The sequence below is a fragment of the Myotis lucifugus genome, unplaced genomic scaffold (genome assembly GCF_000147115.1).
Source record: "Myotis lucifugus unplaced genomic scaffold, Myoluc2.0 scaffold_173, whole genome shotgun sequence".
NCBI lineage: Eukaryota > Metazoa > Chordata > Mammalia > Chiroptera > Vespertilionidae > Myotis > Myotis lucifugus.
Window position 1 is genome coordinate 755,296 of NW_005871221.1, and position 25,110 is coordinate 780,405.

The window sequence follows — 25,110 nt, forward strand, 5'->3', positions numbered from 1 at the left end:
AGAGCAACAACTCCTTTTCCTGTTTTGGGTCCAAGACTATAGATTTACATTTACCATAGATGTTATACAAAGAAAAATTACGAAAATCATTAGTGTAGGAAGGACTGACGGAAATGATATTTTCTGTGCTGTGTTGTACTCTCGAAAGGATTATCGTCTGGCTCATTTAATGATCTTAGTGACTGAGTTATTTGTTTGAGGTCCTCATCTACATGAAGGGATGTCTGTGGAAGTGGAGGTAGATGAGTTCCAGTTTTCTGAGGGCTAGAACTAAGATCAGTGGTTAAGATCTGCCGAGAGAGTGTATGTAAAATGGAAAGAAATGCGTGTTAGCCGTCAAAACTGTTTCACTAAAGACAGAAGCAAAGGGTTTGCTTCAGAAAGTGGCAGGGACCTCATCAGTGGAGATGCTCTAGGACAGTGGCTCTCAACCTTCTGGCCCTTTAAATACAGTTCCTCATGTTGTGACCCAACCATAAAATTATTTTCGTTGCTACTTCATAACTGTAATGTTGCTACTGTGATGAATCACAATGTAAATATCTGATATGCAGGATGGTTTTAGGCGACCCCTGTGAAAGGGTCGTTCGACCGCCAAAGGGGTCGCGACCCACAGGTTGAGAACCGCTGCTCTAGGAACAGTGGTCGCCAACCTTTCGGACCTCACGGACCACCAGTGGTTCGCGGACCACCGATTGGCGACCGCTGCTCTAGGAAGGTTTCTTGGACAGCCAGTTGGGGAAAATGTTTTAAAGGGGATGACCCTTAAAATTCCTTGCAGTTTCCAAAGTCTATAATGACAATAAAGTTTTTTTTTAAAGTCTATGAATGTAAATAAGCAGGGAAAAAAGGAAACCTGTTAAACACCCAACATTTCTTGAGTATTTACTGTGGACTAGTGATAAAAGTGCTTTACGTGCATAATCTCATTGAATTCTTTTTTTAAAAACTCCATAAGGAGGTACTTTTATAAGGAAATAGTAACTCAGAGGTTAAATAAAATTGTTCAAGGACACACAGTAAGTGGCACTGCTGAGAACTGAACCCAGGTCTTTCTGATTCCACAACTTATTCTTTTAATGCCACACTGCACTACCTCACTGCTCCTATTAATGTAATAAGGATCCTGGAGGTACCAGATCAGAACTTGACCTTGTTAAAGGAAGAGTGACAGTTGACGTTCTTAATAATAAAAGCTTAATGGAACCAAGGTTGGTGATTCAGAAGAAATTAATGAGATTTTTGTCAATTTTATTTTAAACTTAACTTGTCAGAAAATACTGTGTCCAGTGACAAACTGTAGAAATGTTTTTGACAAATTAACTTGACTACAGGAGCCAGATCAGGGAAATGTCAATTTAATAGCCTTGAAGCATTCCAGATTTATTGAGGGTTAAGATATCACTACAAGATATCCTAGCTCTGAATGGATCTGTCATATAATTTTATTCAAAATCTATTCATAAGTTTAGGGCTACCATTTTGAATGTAAAAAAGTGAGATTTTTCTCCACACCCATGGAAGTAGCACTATGGAGAGCAACATGCTGCAGTCTGGTGTTTGGGTTTTCTTTTCCACCCCATCTAGACCATCTTTATTTCCGTCTGTTAAACCTGGCTTTGACCAAATTTAGGCCAGATTTTGTTTGGAATCACTTTAATAAAATTAAATCCCTTATTTGTCATCAGAGTAATGATAATTTGAGACACCTGTACCAAGTCTGTTATTAAAGACTACTAGGCCATTGGTAGAATACAAGCCTTTGTTGAGGGAGTTGGGGAGGAAAGGTACTGGCAGGATGGAACTGTAGCCATTCCTTTAAGAGAGTTTTAACTTTTGAAGGCTACAAATAACCCTTTTATCAGTTTGCATCATTACATTGTCTGGATACACTGATTTATTTATTTCTGCATTAAAATTACATATAATGATCTGCTTGTGCAGTTGTGACTAATGAAATAATGCTGCCTGCTTTTTGTCTCTTTAATTGCAGAAGCCAAGCTGTCTGTCCTTTTTGTTTCTTCCCCTTGACAGAGAAATTGAACACTTAGCAACAGTTTTGAGATCTGATACTCAATTTATTACTGACAAACCTGTATGTTAAATTGCACTGCTTAACTGAACCTTCCATCCTTAAAACTTAATTTAGCTACCTCACTTGATATGAATGCTTCTTAATTCAAGATTATTTTGAACTGAATACCATCTATTCTTCCTACTTCCCCTATTTTGGAAACTATCAGGTGCATAATTTTGAAATTAACTTTATGATAAGCAGCAAAGTGCATATTTTAATTAATGGGATCAAATAGAAAATCTAGTATAGCTGTAATATTTTAATTCATCGTGTTAAAATTCTATATATTGCAATTCTGTACCTATTCACATTCTATATATTAGAAGTTATTTAAATTTTAAGGTTTTTACATTTTATGAGTTAATTATTAATTAATTAATTTATTTATTTATTTTTAGTCCTCACCTGAAGATATGTTTTCACTGATTTTAGAGAGAGAGGAAGGGAGGGAGGGAAGAAGAGAGAGAGAGAGAGAGAGAGAGAGAGAGATCCAGGTGGAAAAGAAGCACCATTTGGTTACCTCCTGTACTCACCCTGACTGGGGATCAAACCCACCGACTTTTTGGTGTATGGGACAATGCTGGGTGGGGTATGCCACCCAGCCAGGGCTTATGAACTAATTATTAATTCAATGATATATGATTCATAACATCGACATTTCATGATTAATATAAAGACACTTTTCAAAAGAGTAAACTTTTACAGTATATGGTATAAGCCACAAAGCAGTCATACTCTTTGACCCAGTAATCTATTTCTAGGAAAATGTGCACAAACATTTACATAAGAATATTTAGGAGAATATTACTCATAATAGTGAAATACTAGAAACAGTGTCACAACCAGGGAATATGTTGATAGTATCACTACATGCTGTAATATAGTGCAGATGTTTAAAATCATATGTTAAAAGAATATTGGTCAGAGGAACCAAGATGGCGGCATAGGTACACACCTGTATTTGCTGCCTCACACAACCACATCAAAAACTACAACTAAAAGACAAAACACATATCAGCCAGAACCACGGGAAGGCTGGCTGAGTGGAAGTTCTACAACAAGAAGGAAAGAGAAAAGCGCATTTAAGACTGGTAGGAGGTGCAGAAGTGTGGAGGTATGGAGGCGTGCACGAAATGGGCTGGCAACTGGGTACGCTGTTCTCTTTTTCAATCTGGAGGGAGATACAAGCTCCTGATTGCTCTGAACTCCAGTTCCGGGTGAGACTCTGGGGACCCAGACTCATATGGGGAGAAACCAGACTGTCTGGCATCGGGCCGGAACATAAGGGCGGCTTTCTCTCAGAGGTGCTGGCAGCAATCATTGTTCCTGCATGGGGCGTGGAACGCGGGGACCTCGGGGACCTCTCCGATGCAGGGCTGACCAACAGCCACTACTGTTTGCTCCGCCCTGGTGATTCCCTGAGACCCCGCCCCACCCAATTTACAACCCCACTCAAGCTGTGCTCAGAGGCTTTTGCATATGAATGGCCTGTGCTCTCACCGCCTAAAACCTAACAAACTGCAGCTGGGTCAGAGAGCCCCAGAGCTTCCAAAAGAAGGCCTAAGGCTTGACAGCAGCCTGCATTGCTACACAGCAGGCCTCATCTGGGCACCTCCAAACCCCAAACAAAGAGGAGGAATCTGCAGATCTTGCTGTAGCTCCTGCTAGGTGGCCTCAGGCAGTGGCTGACTTTGCACCTTCTTGGAGATCCAAGAGCCAGTGTACCCAGGGGTCAGAGTGAGACCATACCAGATTAAAACTCTTCACATCTATATGAGAGACACTCAAGGGACAGACTCAGTGAGCACCAAAGCCCCACTGAAGCAAGTCCTGCCCCATAAGGGTGTCTCCAGCATAGCAGTTCTCCCATTGTAGACACAGCTGGTCCTCACAGCCAATTGGCCTGATGGTCAATTCCTCCCAGTGATACCAACAGCAATCAAGGCTTAACTACAACAAGACTGTGCACACAGCCCACAAAGGGGTGCACCAAAAGTGTCCACCTCAGGTAATTAGGAAGGCTGAGCCACAGGGCCCTATAGGACACCTAGCACACAAAGCCACTCTGTCAACATTGAGAAGCAGCCAAAATTCGGAGACAAAAAAACATGTCACAAACGAAAGAAATGGAGGAAAGCAAACTACTGGATATAGAGTTCAAAACCACGGTTATAAGGTTACTCAAGAATCTTCTAGAAACCTCTGAGAAATTTAGTGAGACGCTCAAGGATATGAAAAAGGACCAATTAGAAATTAAGCATACACTGACTGAAATAAAGAATAATACACAGAGATCCAACAGCAGACTAGAGGATCCCAAGAATCAAGTCAAAGATTTGAAATATGAAAAAGCAAAAAACACCCAAATGGAAAAGCAAAAAGAAAAAAGAATCCTAAAATACGAAGATAGTGTAAGAAACCTCTGGGACAACTTCAAGCGCACCAACATCCGAATTATGGGGGTGCCAGAAGAAGAGAGAGAGCAAGATATTGAAAACCTTTTTGAAGAATAATGACAGAAAACTTCCCCTACCTGGTGAAAGAAATAGACTTATAAGTCCAGGAAGCGCAGAGAACCCCAAACAAGAGGAATCCAAAGAAGACCACACCAAGACACATAATTAAAATGCCAAGGGCACCCTAACCGATTTGGCTCAGTGGATAGAGCGTCAGCCTGCGGACTCAAGGGTCCCAGGTATGATTCTAGTCAAGGGCATGTACCTTGGTTGCAGGCACATCTTCAGTAGGGGATATGCAGGAGGCAGCTGATCGATGTTTCTTTCTCATCGATGTTTCTAACTCTCTATCCCTCTCCCTTCCTCTCTGTAAAAAATCAATAAAATATATTTAAAAAAATAAAAATAAAATAAAATGCCAAGGGCAAAAGACAAAGAGAGAATCTTAAACGCAGCAAGAGAAAAACAGTTAGTTACGTACAAGGGAGTACCCATACGACTGTCAGCTGATTTCTCAACAGAAACTATGCAGGCCAGAAGGGAGTGGCAAGAAATATTGAAAGTGCTGAATAGCAAGAACCTACAACCAAGATTACTTTACCCAGCAAAGCTAGCATTTAGAATTGAAGGTCAGATAAAGAGCTTCACAGATAAGAAAAAGCTAAAGGAGTTCATTACCACCAAACCAGTATTATATGAAATGCTGAAGGGTATTCTTTAAGAACAGGAGGAATAAGAAAAAGGTAAAGATAAAAATTATGAACAACAAAGTGACAACAAATACATATCTGTCAACAAGTGAATCTAAAAATCAAGTGAATAAAAAATCTGTCGAACAGAATAAACTGGTGAATAGAATAGAATCGGGCATAGAGAGGGAGTGGACTGACAATTCTCGGGGGGAAGGGGGTATGGAGGGTGTGGGAAGAGACTGGACAAAAATCATACACCTATGGACGAGGACAGTGGGGTGGGTAAGGGCATGGGGTGGGGTGGGAACCGGGTGGAGGGGAGCTATGGGGGGAAAAAGGAAAACTGTAATAATCTGAACAATAAAGATTTATTTTTCAAAAAAGAATATTGGTCATTCTATTGATATGTATGCACTTTTTGGAAAATCAGTGACTATGTACCAAGCATTTTATATACATCTTAATTACTTTCCAAGTAAGGAAATGGAGGTTCTGAGAGGTGTAGTTAGTTATCCAACATCTAAGGTCTATCAGCTAAAGAAGTGGCAGAGTCTGGGTTCAAACCTGGATCTGGCTGACCCCAAATTTTTACTCTTAACTACCGCTCAGTATACTCTAGCAATGAACTAGGGCAGTGCAGTGAGGAGAAAGATTTGAGAGATGTTTCAGAGGCATTTGGATGTAGATGAGACAGAAAGAGGAGTTAAGTTTCCTAGATTGAGTGCCAGAGTAGGTGGTGAAAGCCTTCACTGAGATGGAATATTGATTGAGAGACGAGTGATGAAGAAGAAAATAGGTCTTGGACATGTTGAGTTTGAGATTTGGCTGCATTTGCAGAGCCATCAAGTCATGGAGAGGCCATGTGATATGAACTCTGGAGTATAGCTGATCTTCATAAATTGCATTTGTGTTGAGGAATAGTTTTGCTACAGGGAATACATATTTTTTTTTGTTTTAAAACCTGAATTTGGGGCATTCCCAGATTAGGGGCTGCTCATGGAGAGAGTTGTTCAAATCCGAGTTTGTCAGCTCTTTTCGGGTTTATTAATTTTTATTTTCTTTGATAAAAATCACTTAACCTGCCATAGGAAGGTGTCTGAATTACATTTTAAAACATTTTTTTCAACAGCCTGTCACAATACCTGGCACCTAGTGTGTTCTTAATAAATCATGCTGGATGCCTTAACATAGGCTCCATCTTCAAAATTGATCCTTTCTCTTAACACTCTTAAGCCCTCTGTGGTAGTTCTTTTTATCGCCTCTTCTGTTCATAATTATAATATTTACTGTTTTGTCTCTAATTATAAAAATAATACATGCTCATTATATAAAATGCAGAAAAATATAAAGCAGAAAATTAAAATCACTCATAATCCCATGTCTCAGAAGAACTCAATTCACTTTTTGTGTATTGGTAGAGTTGGTATTTAAGTACAGTAGCATTTTTTCCTGGGTTAGTGGTTCTATTAGGTGGAAGGGCAAATTTTTTTTTATCTAGCAGGGAGGCCCCCATTGGTCTGGGTTGCTTCTGAGCTCACATAACAGCCTCCCCCCTCTTGAAGATTTTATTATGTTGTACAATGCAGACCTCCAGCAGACGGTGAATTTGATGAGGATCTGCATTGCGTCTCACTTGATTTTGTCTTCAGAGCCCAGCATGGCGTTTCAGTGGGTGTTTGTTGAATGCATGAGTGACTGAGAAAGATGGCGCTAAACCAGTTTTCCCTCTCTCTATGTTGACCCCTTATGCTCTAATTATACCTCCATTTACCTAATTCCATATTGTGGAAACATAAATTGCCATGCAGTGAAACTATGATTGCTAGTTGCTTTAAATAGTAAGATGTTGGGTCTTTGAAATATTGCTTGCCTTGATGGGTGATGAATACTTTTAATCCTTTGGTCACCTTATTCTTTTTTAATAAGTTAATTACTTTCTATTATGTTGATGGATTGTTTTATATTTTAGATGATTCCCTCTAAATGTTGCAACACAGGGACTATTAGATAGAGCTAACTGCCACCGCCTTGAGTTTTTCAGAAGAGGCTCCTTATTAAAAAATATGTAATTTCAGTGTGTGTGCAAGGCACTCGTTCCCGTCATCAGTGCCTCAAGATGGAATTAGGAGACTTAAAAAGATAAAGCACTTTTTTCATTTAATAAGCATCCACCATATTTATTCTCATAGTTTCCCCCACACTTGCTATTTCACTGTGAAATAAAGAGGATAAAGGGATTCATAGGAGTATCATTCCTTAACAATAGTGCCCTTAGTCACCTTAAAATAGAGATGTTCTCTGGATTCTCAATCTCCTAACAGTTCTTGGCCGGCTCCTCAGAGCTAGCTCCCCCCATAGGAGACTGCTCTAGGCGGCATTTCTGGTTCATTGTGAGCAGAGGCGAGATGATTTCCAAACCTTTGAAAGTGGGAATTGATTTAGTTTAGAATGACTGTAGGGAAAGAAGGCATTGATGTTGGAAGTAGGGGCTTTGGAGTCAAACAGACCCGGGTTTGAATTCTGCCTCCTCCACCTTGGTTATGGGATCTTGAGTAGATGCCTGTAGCCTTATCCACCTTAGTTTTCTCATCCTATATAATAAAAGGGTAATATGCAAATTGACCCTAACAGCAGAACAACTGGGAATGACTGGTCACTATGACACACACTGACCACCAGGGGGCAGACGCTCAATGCAGGAGCTGCCCCCTGGTGGTCAGTGTGCTCCCACAGGGAGAGCTCTGCTCAGCCACAAGCCAGGCTGACGGCTGCCAGTACAGCGGTGGTGGTGGGAGCCTCTCCCACCTCCTCAGCAGTGCTAAGGATGTCCAACTGCAGCTTAGGCCTGCTCCCCGCTGGCAAGTGGACATCCCCCGAGGGCTCCCAGGCTGCCAGAGGGATGTCTGGTGGACATTCCCCAAGGGGTCCCAGACTGCGAGAGGGCACAAGCCGGGCTGAGGGCCGCCCCCCCCCCCCAGTGCACAAATTTTTGTGCACCGGGCCTCTAGTCTATAATATGAGGGTAATGATAGAACCCTACCTCTTATAGTGATTGTGAGAGTTAAATGAGGTAATTTAGGCAAACATTTTGCAGAATTGATTTAACAGCTATAAATATCAGTTCTTGTTATAATAATAACACATTATTAGGGCTCCTATAGCATCCACCTTTGGTCTCATATAACCTTGTAATAGGCTTGAGTAATAGAAATGGGTCTGATTTTAAAACGTAGGCCCTTTCTAGCATACTACTCTGCATTTCTAAAGCACTTTACAGTTTGTGAAGCACATTCACATTGGTCATCTCATTGAATCTTCCTATTTTGAGATATTGTTATTCCTATAGCCCCATCAGCTCTAGTTCTTCAAAGGAAGGAGGAGGAATAAAGGAAATAAGAAGGAATAGCAAGAACAGTGAACTGGGCGGGGTGTGAAAAGGAGGTTGAGAAGAGTGATAAGGGGGTGACACATCCACTCCAGAAAGCTTGCCCTTGTTTTAATTTTACCCTTTAACTGCCTGACAAGGCCAAACACTTGCTGTTTAGAGATGTAATTATTTCAGGCTGAAAAACGTGCATGGGTGTGAGTGTGTGCATGTGTATGTACACATAAGAGAGCGAGAGAGAGCATGCATTATGTAAGAGAATTGCTTTTTTATTATTTGCTTTATAACAGGGATAAGATTCAGTAAAAAGAAATCAGTGGATCTAATATTAGATGCTGGGTTATAAGAGATTTGGAATTTCTCTTCAAATGTTTTTAAACTGATTTTATGTATTTCCTTATCTTAGTTCTGATCTTTTTTTTTTTTCTGCCTTAGAATGATAAAATTATAGTGTTAAAGCTGGAAACACCTGGTTGGTCAGGTACCTCCATTTTCCATGCTCCTCCAGGAAATAGACCCTTAGAGGAAGGGCAAGAGGGGTGGATGGAGGAAACTAGCATTTATTGAGTTTCTATCTTGTATCTTGGCAGTCATTTAGGTTATTTATGCATTCATTTTGTAGTTCAACAGATTTTTGGGGAGAGAGTCTTTTATGCACCAGGCACAGTGCTAGCCATTGTGTATGGAGCAGTAAACAAAGCAGACATTATTATAGATGCCCTCATGGAACTCAGGCTAGTGGAGAAGGCATACACTAAGGATGTACATGAACAAATACATAATGTAAAATTATTAAGTGCTATGAAGAAAATGAACAGGATATATGTGAGAATAACTGTGGTCAGGGCTTCTTTCTTTTTTTATAATATGTTTTTTTTTTTAAATTGATTTTTAGAGAGGGAGGGAGAAGGAGAGAGAGATAGAAACATCGATTGGCTGCCTCTTGCATGTCCCCCCCTACTGGGGATTGAGCCTGAAACCAGGGCATGTGCCCTGACCGGGAGAAGAACCAGTGACCTCTTGGTTCAGGGGTCAACGCTCAACCACTCAGCCACACTGGCAGGGCGGTTTCTTTCTATAGAATTATCAGTAAAGGTTTCCCTGAGGAGGTGTCATATCATCTGAGCCTTCAACCAATTGAGCCACACTGGCCATGGCTGGAGGGAACGTTTAATTAGTGCTGGAGTTCCAAAGGGGAGTGAGAGGTTTGGGAGGGAGGAGGAGTAGGTATTCGGGACGGATTGGCAGTGAGGTATGATGGTTAGGGCAAAAATGGTAGACCAGGGACCCTTGAACTTCATAGCAGATGACTGAAGTAAACAGATGTACTACACGATGGAATTAGCCTCCCATAGTCTCTGAGAAGGCAAGCCCTTTGATCCAGCGCTACAGGCCTAAAAGCTTCTTCAGAAAGTGTGGCAGCTTCCCATGTAGCTTTTCCCAAGGTCTCAAGGAGTGAGACCTCGATTTTCAGGGAGGGCAGCTGATGCCAAGGTCTAAGGGTGACTTTTCCAAGGTCACACTGAATAAGTAGCAAAGCAAGTCTCCTGCCACTAACCATCAAATCTGCTCACCATCTGATTTGTTGGTTTTAATTGTAGCACTCATTTATCTTACTGCTGGCAAAATTGGATCAATTAGACCGTTAGAAAATGAATATTAAAGAAAAAAACCTTAAAACTAGACAGTATTTCCACTTGGGGGACCTTTCCAGGCTCATAAGCAGGTCTATGCAAAAAGGATCAGAGATGGCTGTGCTGCACACAGGCCCTGGAGAGCAGTAGTTGTAGCCCAGTGGGTCTGCATGACCGTGAGTGTGTGCCTTACCCTCGTGCATGTGTTCTGTCCACAGGGTCATGTAGGCACAACAGCCACCAAGAAGATCGATGTCTACCTCCCCTTACACTCCAGCCAGGACAGACTGCTGCCAATGACTGTGGTGACAATGGCCAGCGCCAGGGTGCAGGACCTGATCGGACTCATCTGTTGGCAGTACACAAGCGAAGGACGGGAGCCGAAGCTCAAGTAATCCTTCCTCTTTTTTGGCTGCTCTAGTTTCTGGCTGTCTCCTGGCCACCCATCCTGCATTCGGGCCCAGTGTTTCTAGGCATTGGCCTGGGAAGCAGACGTCCACACTAATGTAGGTCAGGTTGCTCACCAGATCTTGGACCTGTGTATCTCAGGCTCATCTCAGAATCTACTTGTAAATACACTGATAAGTTTGTGCATCCAGACTTGAGGAAAATGCATGTTGTAATTTCAAACCCTTTTATGAGGCTTGCTGATAAAAGTGGCATGGGAGTTAGTGGGAGGGAACTAATGTTTATTAAGTACCTACCATGAGTTGGGACCATGCTGGGCGTTTCGTACCTGATTTCTCACTGAATTCTCCTAGCTCCCTGTGAGGTGAGCATTATGACCCTCATTCTGCAAAGGAGAATTGTTACTTGCTTCAGGTTACACCAGTGGGAGATGGCAGAGTCAGGATTTCATTCCTGGTCTGTTCAGTGCCAAGGTTTTTGCATTATTTCCTTTGGTCTGAATTAGTTCTCTTTGTTGCCAGTCGTTGGCTCAGTTTTTCTCTCAGTCACTAGACTCTATTCCTCATTAAATAATTATTTTTAAAATGTAGAACTTGAATGTAGAGTCTCTGTGCTTGTACATCATAGCTTGAACTTGAAAGTGCTTTGCTGCATTGGTTCTCCCCTACTTAAATTTCTTATCTAGAGAGAATGGGCCAGTGGCAGTGCATCAAACAGTAGAATTTAAGGCAAAAACATGTCAATAGGGATATTTTGGTAGATTACATAATGAAAAGGAGCAGTCCATCAAGATATAATAATTCTGACTGTGTATGTATCTAGCAACATAGTCTAACCTATTTTAAGGGAGTTTTAAAGAGGCATTAACTGATCCACAGTCAAACTGGGAAATTTCAATATATTCCTATTAGAAAGTAGTAAATGAAGCAAACCAGATATTAATGAGGAAAAGGAAGATCAACGAATATAATTAGCAATTCTGAACCCCCAAAATAGAGACTATCTCTTGTAATAGTTTGTAAGCCTCTGCAATTGAGTACATTTTATTAAAATTTATATTCCTGAAGTATATCAAGCGTGTTGACATTTTTTAAATAGTTGCTCTATAACTATAATTTGAATTACAGAATTATATTGTATTGAAGTTAAAGAAACTATGGTCTTTTGAAATGTTTTACAATTCTTACAGGACAAATTTTTTACAATTCATTTTGGTCGTCAAGAAAACCATTTAGCCGAAACCAGTTTATCTGTAAAGTAAATCCCTGGGATCTCTTCTTATCAGTGAGGCAAGTGTTTTCTTTCTAGCTTATTTGAACTTAGGTGTGGGAATAGGTCCTTATTTGATCTTTCCAGTGGGTTGGCCCTTTGGAGGAGCTCTTCATTCACTGGGAACCAAATTGCTAGATGCCTCTGTAAAAAATCAATAAAATATATTAAAAAAAAAAAAAAGAAAACCATTTATTTAAGAACATTGTTCTCTTGTCTCTGCCTTCGGCCTGCGGACTGAAGGGTCCCAGGTTCGATTCCGGTCAAGGGCATGTACCTGGGTTGCGGGCACATCCCCAGTGGGGAGCAAAATTGGAATGTGGTATTTATTATCCTACTTATTTTGATGCAGTGATTTTTAGGGGAAACTATCTATTTGGAAGAATTTTTAAATTTAGACTTTGTTATATAGATTCATGTTTATTGAATTTTGATCAGAAAATATGGCGTATAAAATTTCTGCTTAGAGGTTTATTTATATTTTGCAGCTTACTATACAATAAATTTTTATAAGTATTTTAGGGATTCTGGAAACAATTATTCTGTATAGGTTACAGAATTCAATATATATTTATTAAATCAACATCTTTAATTACTATCATGTTCTTGCATCTTTTAACTATTTCATCTATGGATGATTAAGAGAAATGGATTAAAGTTTCCATTTTGTTGTATGCTTCTGTCAATTTCTCCTGAGATTTCAGCAGTTTCCATTTTGTATATGTCAGTGCACAAAAAGATTCATGCATTTCATATCTTTACTGTGAGTTTTCCTTTTTTTCAATATAAAACAGCCCTGTTTTATTTTTGTATTGTGGCCTGCTCCCCCCCTTTTTTTCTTTATTGCAATACAATTAGCTTTCCCCCCTTGTTCTTCTTTGCACTAGTCTAGTCTAATATATCTTTGTTCAGCTTTTTAGGTTTAGGTATGATGAATAATTTTGTGAGGGTTTTCTCTTTTGACCCAATTTAAGTCAATGCCTTTTCATAGGGAAGTTTATCTTACTAACATTTATTGTAGCCAGTGATATGTTGGCTTCATGTGAATCAACTGGCTCTGTTTTTTATGTAATTTTGAAGGCTGGTTACCTGTAAGATTTTAAAACATTTTTAATAGACTTTATTTTTTAGAGTAGTTTTAGGTTTACAGAAAAATTGCACAGAAAGTATAGAGTTCCCACATATCTACTTCCTGCCTCTCATCTTTCCTTTTTATTAACATTTTATATTAGTGTGATACATTTGTTACAATCAATGAACCAGTATTGATACATTATTATTAACTAAAGTCAGTCATTTACATTAGAGTGCACTCGTAAGATTGTATCATGTAGAATGGTTTCACTGACCTAGTAATGCTCGGTGCTCCATCTCTTTATCCAGCCCCTCTCAACTCTGGCAACCACTCATTTTTTTACTGCTCCTATCATTTTGCATTTTCTAGAATGTCAGCTAGTTAGAATCATACTATTTGTAGCCTTTTCAGACTGGCTTCTTTCACTAAGTAATATACATTTCAAGGTTCCTTTGTGTCTTTTCATGGCTTCATAGCTCATTTCTTTATATTGCTGAATAATATTCCATTGTATGGATGTACCACTGTTTGTTTTTCCATTCACCTATTGAAGTTCAGCTTGATTACTTCCAGTTTGTGGGAATACTATATAATAAAAGCCCAATATGGAAATCAACCGAATGGTGGAACGACTGGTTGCTATGATGCGCACTGACCACCAGGGGGCAGACGCTCAACGCAGGAGCGGCCCCAGCCCGCAGGCCCCAGGCCAGCCAATGTGGGTGCCAGCGGGGGCTCCCTGATCACCCTGCCAGTCGCCCCACAGATCGGCCCTGTTCACCCGCCAGACCTAGGGGCCCTACCCATACACAAATTTCGTGCACCAGGCCTCTAGTTATTAGAGTTGCTGTAAACTTTCATGTGCAGGTTTTTGTGTGGACATAAGTTTCCCATTCATTTTGCCAATACCTAGGAGTGCAATTGCTGGATTGTATGGTAAGCCTATGTTTAGCTTTCTTAAGAAATTGCAAACTGTCTTCCAAAATAGTTATACCATTTGGCATTTCCATCAACAATGCATGGGAGTTCTTGCTCCACATCCTCACCAGCAGTTGGTTTTGTAAATGGTTTGGATTTGAGCTATTCTAATAGGTGTGCAGTGGTATCTCATTGTTGTTTTAATGTGCAACTCCCTAATGAGATGATGTTGAGCATCTTTTCACATGCTTGACATCTTGTGTTTATTTGCTATTTACAGCACATCTCCATTCAGGCTAGCCACATTTCATGTGCTCAGTAGCCAGATGTTGGGAAGTGCAGCTCTAGAATATATAAAGACATGGTTTCACCGTGCAATGGAGTTCACTACAGATCCACTTCATTCTAATGTAACCTCAGCTATCTAGAGCCCTTGGGAAACTTGGTGGGTTTTGTAGATAGTTGAGGGTTTATCTCCTTTAGTATCAAACTTTCTTAATTTTAATAGTTTTTCATAGAAGCTCTCTAAAACAGCGGTCGCCAACCTTTTGGACCTCACAGACCACCAGTGGTCCGCGGACCACCGGTTGGCGACCACTGCTCTAAAAATGTATTAACATTTTCCTCTGCCTTCTTAATCAGCATATAACATAGTGGTTGAGTGGGGGATCCAAAGCCATAGTCTGGATTTGAATTCTGGCGTGAATACCTATCAGGCTGGTTTTGGATGAATCACTTCAGCCCCATGTGCTCCAGGTTTCATATGTAAAATAAGAACAGAAACTTCCTAATAGGGGGTAGTTATGAAAATAAAATTAAGAAAATACATGGCAAGTGCTCAGTAAATGTTCATTTCTGTTGCTGATAAATACTGTAACTATAACCAGCTATTACTACAAACCAAACTAGTGGTAGTTCAGCTACAGTAGCATAATTTAGCCTTCCCTGATGATGCAAGTAATTGTGCTTTGCCATGAAAGTATATAGGAATATTTGATCTTATATGCTTTCCGACAACTTTGCAGTTAGAATTCCCTTCCTTCCTTCCTTCCTTCCTTCCTCCCTTCCTTCCTTCCTTCCTTCCTTCCTTCCTTCCTTCCTTCCTTCCTTCCTTCTGTTATTGTCTACCTGCCCATCTCTATCTACTCTTCTCCCATTTGTAGGTTATTACTTCTAATTTATATTCCTTAGGGTCATCATTGGGAATCATTTACCTAAATAATACAGCCTAACCTCCATTCTGACCCCCCAGCTATACTCCCATGCATCCTCATGTATCACATTCTTTAAATGGCATCTTCTCCACACTGATACCATGCCTGCTTTTGCTGTTTCCTTAGTCAGGAATGCCTCTCTCATTCTTCTTGATATCCTGCTTAATCTCGAAGGCTTAACTCCTCAGTCATTCCTTCATTCAGGAAATATTTATGGAGTTATAGGGTCTAGGTATTGAGGATAAAATGTACAAGAGAAATCTAATTATTCCCCCTAAAAATTCATAGTTTCGTGGGGAAGAAGAAATTATCAAATGTATTATCACTTTGTAACTGACTCATTTCACTTGTCATTGTATACAATAAATATTTATTGAGTGTTTGCTTTACGGTATACCAGGCACTTTGCTGAGTACACAGTGGTTCATGGAACCACATGTGGGCTCTCTGTCGTGAGTTCCACAGTCTAGTGAAGGAAATGGGCAGAAAATTTAAAAAGTTAAACCAAATAAGGTTTGCTTAAAAGCTGAGCTAAGTGCTCTAAAGGAAAGGAATGCTGTTTATGAGAGTCCAGCCTGGGAGTTGCGTTAGGGAGAAATTCCCCACGAAGGTGATACCAGAGGCATTTGGAGGGGAAGGTCCTGGCAGATGGAACCACATGGCAGGGATGCTGCGGCCGGAGGAAGCATGTTGTGGTCAGGGAACTAAAGAAGGCCAGTGCGGCCAGAGCACAAAGAAGGGAAGAGAAAGTGGAGTGGAAAGAGACCGAGAAGTAGGCAGGGGCCACAGTGGAGATCGAGAGAAAGGGACAGATTCTGGAAATTTAAGAGAGAAACATTCACATGACTTAGGAATGAGTTAGATACGGGAAGTGTGGGGAAGGAGAGGTATCAAAGATTTCTGATTTGCACAACTTTGTATGTTGTGCCCTTCACTGATATAGGGAGCATTGGAAGAGTGGGTTTTGTTTGTTGTGTGTGTCTTTTTTGGTGTGTGAGGAGGAGGAGGAGGGGCAGCCTGAGTTTGGTCTTCTGCCTATTAATTTGATGAATGTTTCTCTCACACATCAATGTTTCTCTCCCTTTCTCACTAAAATCAATTAAAAAAACATATCCTTGGGTGAGAATAAAAAAATAATAACAATACCCATTATGTTTTTTTTATGGGTACAGTGTGATTCAGGCTACACATTCATATATTCATTCATTCAACAAATATTTGTTAAGTACTTTCTAAATGCCGGCCACTTACTCTTCAGTGAGGATGCAGAGACAATAGGATCCTGCTCTTTAGGAGAACATAGATGCATAAATAATAAAAGGAGCAATGTTACACGCAGAAATATCAACCAAGTTCTGGAAGACCACAGAGGAGAATCACTTTTCCAAATGATTCTCCTAGAGAAATCAATGAAAACTTTTTGTAGGTAAGAAAATGGAACTCAGAGAGATTTGGTCACACAGCTGGTTAATGGCTGAGTTAGCACTGAAACCAGATCTGACTGCAAAACCTCTCTTCATTCCACTGAACTATGTCATCAGGAGGCGCCCCTGTTTTCACTGTTTTATAAGTCCCAGATGTCTATATTTGGGGAATTCCTGAGTCAGAGACCACAGCTGCCCCCCTTTGTTCCCCTCCCCACTTCACAATGCCACCAATTTCTGATTTGATCAAAGAGTAATGGAACTGAAGCAAGGAGACCGGAGTTCTCTAGACCTGGCTTTGGCCCTATTTAATTGGGTGATCCCGACCATGTTATTCCTCTTTTCTAGGCATCTATTTCCCAGCTGTAACAGCAAGGAGGTTGAAATAAATATCTCTAAGCTTCTAATTTTTTATAATGCACGTGGTTTCCTCCTCCTTTTCAAAGTTGTAGCATGTCCATAGGAACACACCATGGCTTTGGCAGAGAGCTAGGTGGGGGTCAGGAGTGAGGGTTCTTGACTACTTGGGTTTGACTCTCACTCTGTTTAACCTTGAGCAAACCGCTTACCTCGCTGAGCCTCAGTTTTCTCATTTGTAAACACACACGCATAACAATGTGACGTAGCTGCTGTGAAAATTCAGTGAGCTTATGTGTCTAAACCACTGTGCACAATTCCTGGCACTTAGCACGCAATAGATGTAGCTAATGATACTAATGTTATTGTACTAGCACTAATTTGGAGCCTTGAAGCAGTTTTAGAAATCAAAATACCACAGTAGCCTTTTAATTAATCATTCTTGTATAAAGGCACAAAAGAACCACTATGACCATACACAGAATATGGAATTTCGGTCTTTTTTTTTTTTTCTTAGGCATTCAATTAAGAGGTTTTAGGGTTTGGAGTACTGTTTGCTGCTAAACTTTACTGATAAACCAGAAAAGACTTCCTGTAGTTTTGTATAATACACGGTGAGCCAGGCATTCTTCTCCTTGCTGGGTTCCCAGTGTCGGGTCAGGCAGCAGCACTGGGCAGGCACTATGCAAATGTGTTTTTGAAACAATAAGTGATTTCACACCTTGTATTTAGAACTAGGAAGAATAACAGCACTTGGCAGTGAGTCTTTTGGCTCTCAGATCTAAGCCTGTGACATTTGTTGAGTTTGTTTTGAGGGGATTTGTGGGCCTCCCATGACAATCAAAGCAGAATTCTTCTGATACCAGTGCTTGGCTTTCTGCTTTGATCAATAGGCTTATTATTTGCCCTTGAAACCTCTGTGATGCTGGGGAATCACAGGCATTCCTCAGGATAATTTACACGGCAATAAATAATCTGTGCTGTCCATTGCTTGCTTCATCAGTGTCTGCCCTGGTCATAAAATCCCGGAGGCTCAGTGGCCCCAAGGCTGGAGCACAGTGGACATGTTAACTCCGGCTACAGATGTGTGCACATAGGACTCAGTTTCATTGTTGTTTTCTGGCTAATATCCATCCACACAGTTTATCTTTAAGGATTGACATTACTGTCAAAGTTATTTTCCATCTGACTTTTTATAGTGATCATACCTTTTTTTTTTTTTTTACCTCTGTTCTATACTCAGCACTATATATTATCTCATCTAATCCTCACAACCACCCCTGAGTTAGGCGATTATACCCTTTTTATAGAAGTTGAAACTGAAACTCAAGGTGGTGAAGCTTATTCTCTGAAACCACAGAGCCCATGAGTGATGGAGCTAGGGTTGAACTCAAGTCTTCCTGGGCACAAAGCTCATAGGTCCTCCACCATGACGTTTTCTTCACCTGAATGGCTTTCTTCTGCTTCTGCACATGTTTTGTGTTTGTTAACCTCTTGCAGAGATCTGTAAGTTTCCCAGACCATTCAGAGATGAATTTTAAATTAACAGCATTGCAAATACAGGAAATTTATAGTGACAAACATAGCCAGATTACTTTCTTGTTATCCATCCATTTAGCAGATTTACAGTTCCCATTAATTTTAATCTGTCCTTATTACCTGTTTTATATAATAAATATCTCTTAATCGTGACAGACTGAGTATAGATCACCTGAAGTAGGCTCTCTCTCAGTAAGCAGAATTGCGGCAAAAGATTTGTGAATTAATTGGGAAAATTGCAAATCAGGTAGTCAGTGAAATAATTCATTGTCACATCCAATCAATAAACTTTGTAAATCAACTCATTTAATTCAAAAAATGATCTATATAGATCAAGCAACCAATTAAACAATTAGCATACACTTTGCAATTAATTAATTTAAGCATCAATCATATAATTAAAACTCCAAATTTAAGCTGCAGAATTTAGAAACCCACTGCCTTTCGAACTATTAGGTTCATGCTTCTGAATACTAGCAGATTTGCAGTTTCACAATTCAACTTTGGAGCAGGGTATCTAAAGTGTTTTAAGTTGATCTCAGTTTTAAATTGTCTTTATGTTGATAGAGTTTCCCACCCTTTTCCAGCAAATTGACTTTTTAATTCCCCAAAGAAGGAGAAATAGATGCGTGTTGATTACAAACTGGGAGAGGCTAGAAACTGGGATTACTGACGGGACATTCTAGGGAAGTGAGAAAAGTCCATAAGCAGTTGGTCAGGATAAATCAGGTCATTTGCTTTACTCTGTTAAGTATCCTTGGTGTTTGGAATCAGGTCCTGCCAAGTGAGGCTGTTTTTCTTCAGAGAAAGGAGAACTGTATTGATTGTCTTTGTTACTTCTTGAGCTAGAGCAGATATTTTCTTAATCCTGACCATAAATCAAAGTCCACCGATTTCCCCCAAATCATTTTTTCTCTTTTATAGTTTTGTGTATCTCTTTTATGATACTTATTTTATTTACAATTATATTATAGCTAATATAGTGCTTACTTTTCCCCCCTGCTATATTGTAAGCTTCCTTGAGGACTGTTGCTAACTCTCATCTTTGATCTAAGGGTTCTGTGTCTTATTTACAACAAGTGCTCAGTAAGTATTTGTTGGAAGAACAGAGAGTGTAAAGGCTCTTGTTTCACATTGGTTTTCCCCCCTTTGCACTGCCATGTATTTTCTCCTTATCAAATGAGGTGGGGTTTGGGGGATCTGAATATAACTGCAGGCTTCGGGGTAAAGGACAGCAGTTTCCCCAGTTTGCTTGCTGTACATCAGGGCCTCTGGTCGCCGAGTTCCTTTTTTAGCTTGGTTTTCACTCACCTTTTTGGTTTTCCTTTCAGTGACAATGTCAGTGCCTACTGCCTGCATATTGCTGAGGATGATGGGGAGGTTGACACAGATTTCCCCCCGCTGGATTCCAATGAGCCCATTCATAAATTTGGCTTCAGTACGTTGGCCCTGGTTGAAAAGTATTCATCTCCTGGTCTGACATCCAAAGAGTCACTCTTTGTTCGAATGTGAGTATTGACTCTGTTGCTTATCTCAGTATCTCATCTCTGCCTTTGGTGTAATTCTGGATTTGATTTTGTTCATTAAATGAATATTTGGTATCTGGAGAGTCCACAGGTAATTATTACTTCCAGAGAGATGCTGGGGACAACATTCACATTGTATTTCATGCCTCTGCACCTATATTAAATACAGACTGCTTAGTAGTAGCAAATTGTATTAAGTCGATCTCTGAATGTCCCACCCATGAACTAGGCCTCTGGACAGATTGGGGCACTTTGGAGCCTGCGAGGCAAAAATTCTCTTCAGATTGAATGAAAATGTGCATCACAGCCACTTCTCTCTTGTGACTTAACATACTCCCTTTTCTTGCCAACTTTGTTCAGATCCATTTTGATGATTTCTTTTGGTTGCCTTCCTTTAGGCTGAGCAGAGGTTCTTACCCTGCCTGCCTGTGCCTTTGGCAGTCTGGTAAAGCCTATAAAAGCCCTTCTCAGAAAAGTGTTTGTAAATGCAGAAAATAACATTCACATGACTACACAAGGAGTTCTTGTATTTAGTTATCAAACTGTTAAATTTGTGATAGAATAATAATATGTATGGTGGTGTTAATACATTGAGTAACAAGATCTGGTAACTCCTGAAATTTGGTTTCAAAGGGAGTGATTGTGATATTGGAGACATTTGCACCAACTGGAATGTGCTATCATTATATCTATGATTTCTGTTCATGACAACTCACCAGCACTGCTAAAAACATTGTGATTTGTTGACTATAATTCAAGAAAATGCTAAATAGCTAGTGAAAATAAGAATGTAATTTTTATTCATTCAAGTCTACAGAGCACCTGAGTTTTACCCATAGGTCCCCATTGTTAGGGGAAAACCAGCAGTATTTTCTCAGCGCAGCTTAAGCTTTTTAGCCAAGGTGGCGACAGTCCTCCTGGCCATCTCCTGGGAACAATAGCGATCCCTTTGGCACCCCCTGCTGTTAGTAACCAGCAAATTCACTCTTCAAAAGAGTGCTTTAGAGGACTTTTCTACCTGTCTCTTTAAAACATATTGCCTTTGTTTCAGGATTTTACTAAAAATAGGGTTATGCTAGCTATGATATATGAGTATTTTGTGTCTTTCTATCCTTGAGCAAAAAATGGATACCTGGGTTCCTGTGGGTGAGCTGGGGTGACGCTTCAAGCTTTTATAATTGCCATTTCATTTCTACAATGAAGTCATGTTGAGTATATATAACAGCAAATATGTTCCTTCTTTTTACTTTTTAGAGGCACTAAAACAACAACCTTAAAGAATATTTAAAGTAGTTTAAAAGCTATCTAATGATTCCTCATCCTAATATAACTACTTTCATTTTTGTACAGTCATTTTCATGTGTATATACATACAGAGTTTCAGTTCCAGCATGTATATATATATAGATATATAGATATATAGACAGATATAGATATATAGTTATTTTTACTTCACATTATATTAAAGATTTTTCAATATCTGTTCTTAATTCCTGCATCCTACATTTATTATGTGCCAAGGATCTAGACATAGACAACCCCTGTGCTCATGGTGCTTATGCTCTATTGGGAAGATAGTTGTCAAATCATTAATATGTGATGAGCACGACAACAGAAATGGATGCAGTGGATGTCTGTCATAGGATGTTTAGATTGTTTTCTTTTTTTGCTTTTAAGTGATTCTATGGTAGTCCTTGTTTATATCTATTTTCTTTCTGTTGAATAACTTCCTTAGGATAATTTTTTTGTTAGTAGGATTATTGGTCAGAGTAGAAACATCTCTAGACTCTCACTTTGTGTCAATTTACAGTGCAATGTGAGCCTTACATCACAAGGTTTCATTCGAAGATTTTTCTTTTTACTTTAAAAGACGTATACAGTGGTATTTCAGTAGTTTTCCACTTGCATTGATATTACCTATTGATTACATAAAAGAATTGTTCTCATTAACATAATTTTTACACATAGATGTTAACATAGGATCATAGTAGTGTTTTAAACTGAAAGTCCTTTTTAAAACAATAGCTTTTAAATCAATGATTTTTAGTAGAGTAGGGTTGGGAGTGGAATGGATAGAAGTGTTTTACTATGAACCCCACTTTCCAGGGAATGGAGGGAGTGGGGGAAAGGCAGAGAATAATAACAACTGCTTTAAACTTAATACTTCCCCCCCCCCCATTCCTGCACTTTCACTCCCAAACATTCAGACCCAGTCAATCCTTTTCCTATTTTTAAAGTTCAGGAGAGTTTATTCCACATGTCTGGAGTGTTTCTGAAAACACGAGGTAAAGCAGAATCTTTATATGTGAGCATTTAGAACAAAAGTGTCACTGAATTTTGTTTCTTTTTTTCAGTTGTCTGAAGAAATAGTGCAGATAACTGACCATTTGCCCTGTGTATATTTTATTGATTCAGCAACCTCCCATTCACCTTTCTGGCCTATAGTCTAAGATAGAATTTTTTCTCCTGCAAATGCAGGACAGAGCAGACCTTCAGGAGTCTCCAAGGATGTGTCCAACCTTTCAGAGAGTGAAGTCCCAGCAAAATAAGTGAAGCCATTGCTCCTTCTCTTCATTTCCCCCCTTTCCTCCTTGTATCTTTCTCCCAGTGGAAAAGGGGCAGGAAGTATATAAACAGGAGTCCCTCGATTGCTGATTGCTAGCTACTCTGAGCTTTAAGGGAAGAAAAGTCAAAACCAATAACATGGACAGAATCCCCCTAGATCAGAAGTCAGTAAGAGCACTTAAACAGCCCTCATATGCATGTGTTTTACTTAAAACATTTATTATATCAGATGGACATGGGAAAGGAACTGTTCTAAGACTGCAGAGCAGATAGAATCCAGTCAGGATTTTGCTCTTTCGGAAAGGGACCACTGAGTGGGCAGACGGTGGTAGCACAAGAACCGGGCTGCCTCGGGCAGTGTGGCCCAGAGAGCTCCCAGAGGCTGCCTTGGCATCTCTGGCTCTGCATAAAGGGGAAGCTCAGATGCCTTTTAAAGGGGCGAGTCCTAGATTCCTTGCTCTTTCCTGTATGAGGGGTTTTCAAAAGGGTGGGTAGTTTTACTATAACTTCTTGACTTGATCTCCAGTACAACCCAAATGACCAGACCGTTATGAAAGGGTATCATTAGTTTGAAGCCTCTCTACTTTTATGTGATTTGCTTTGTGGTCTGGAGAGAACAAAAGAAAAGAAAACCAAAAGAAGAAAATTAGTGTTTTTGCACACATACGATTCTGTAACCCCAGTAGCCATGATCTGATTTATTGCTTATAAGCACCTCTTTTTTTTACCAAATAGACAGAGGGTCCCTGGTTTATGATGATTCCACTTAAGATTTTTTGACTACCTGGCTGGTGTGGCTTAGTGGTTGAGATCAGCCTATGAACCAGGAGGTCATAGTTCAATTCCCAGTCAGGGCACATGCCCAGGTTGCAGGCTGAACCCCAGTAGGGGGCATGCGGAAGGCAGCCGATCGGTGATTCTCTCTTATCATTGATGTTTCTGTCTCTCTCTCCTTCTCCCTTCCTCTCTCTGAAACCAATAAAAACATTTTTTAAAAGATTTTTTTGACTTTATGATGGTGTGAAAGCAACATACATTCAGTACAAATCCAGTAGAAACCATACTTCAAATTTTGAATTTGGATCTTTTCCCAGCTACTGGTGTACAGTATGATAGCCTCTCACGATATTGGGCAGCAGCAGTGAACTGGAGCTCCCACTTGCGCACGGGATCACAAGAGTAAACAACCAATACTCTGTAATATACTGTGTTACCTGTATTTTTTTAATATTCTGTTCTGAGTTAGCCTAAGCTAAGCTCAGATGTTCGGTAGGTTAGGTGCATTAAATGCATTTTCAGCCCTGGCTGGGTAGCTCGGTTGGTTAGAGTGTCCTCCTGATACCAAGATAGTGCGTTTGATCTCCTGCCAGGGCACATACAAAATACAATCAGTGAATGCATAAATAAGTGGAACAGAAAATCGATGTTTCTCTCTCTCTCTTGCTCTCTCTTCCTCTCTCTCTAACATCAATAAATAAATACACAAAAAATTTAAATGCATTTTCAACTTATAATGTTTGCAACTTACGAGAGGTTTATAGGGATGTAACGCCATCATAAGTCAAGGAGCATCTATATAAGCTGCAGATCACAGACAGGTAGTTACTTACGCAAGGTCATCCAGTTCAGTAAGGGTCAGAGCTAAAATAGCATGAAGAATTTAAAAAAAGAGAGATGCCTGTATTCTTTGTAACCAGGCCTGACAGTATGGGTATAAATTTTCCTAGTTATTTTTTATTTGCTCACGTCATAGAGGACCAACTGTGTATTGTTTCTTTTCATTCTGCTGTATTAGCAAACATTTTCATTGTCCAGATTGTCCTCGTGTATGGAAATGAGCATATGCAGCCTGTTTAATTTTGTATTTGTAAATCTGACTTGATTCCCTTTTTGGCAACAGCTACTGTCTAGAGAAAAGAAAAGATTTTTCTTTGTCTCTTTAAAGTGGCAGAAATATTGGAGCAAGTAATAAAGATGGAAAGCATTAATTACATACTTCTAAGAATTTAAAGGTCAGACAAGCTAAATGTGTATGTTTTACTCACTGGAATGTCTGTCTGCTGATAGTGTGCCAGGATTCACTTTGTTCCTCCAATAAAAGCACACATTTCAGATAGCCATCAACTTACTTTGGTTTCCAAAAATTATACCAGATTGTTGCTTTAGTTGCTATATATCTTAAAAGTTTAGGGCTCACATTTCTGACATTAATGTGATTTGTTTTATGATCCAACCCCTTTGGCCATGTTTGGTTACTATGTCTCATTTTGATTTCCTCTGTTCTCCCCTCAGCTTATGTTGGAGTCTGTCAGCTGCTGCTATGTACATGTCAGGCTAGTGACTTGTAATGTTTATTAATACAATGTCAGTCTTGCTGTTGAAAAAACTGTGATGCTTCTCAGAAGGTTGCGATAGAACGAAGCGTTTGATTTCCAGAACCTGTCTGCACTGCATGGTGAATACATTCTCAGATGTTATGCAGTTCACTGACCTGACAGTTATGGAACCCCGCCTGGGACCCCATTTCAGCAGGACATATTTGAACAGAAACAGTTTGCAAAACTTTATACA

General features: G+C 39.8%; 1 protein-coding gene across 18 annotated transcripts in view; it reads left to right on the forward strand.

The window, feature by feature from the left end:
* Positions 1-25,110, forward strand: part of MAPKAP1 (mitogen-activated protein kinase associated protein 1) — a 185,402-nt gene that overhangs the window by 61,171 nt on the left and 99,121 nt on the right. For all 18 annotated transcript variants that reach the window (XR_002831084.1, XM_023760126.1, XM_023760115.1 and 15 more), the window contains 2 exons: positions 10,463-10,635; positions 19,780-19,956. Coding sequence is in view for 17 of the 18 variants with exons in the window: in XM_023760115.1 (XP_023615883.1) it covers positions 10,463-10,635; positions 19,780-19,956 (350 nt within the window). In the remaining variant the exon portion in view is untranslated. The remainder of the gene's footprint in view (positions 1-10,462; positions 10,636-19,779; positions 19,957-25,110) is intronic.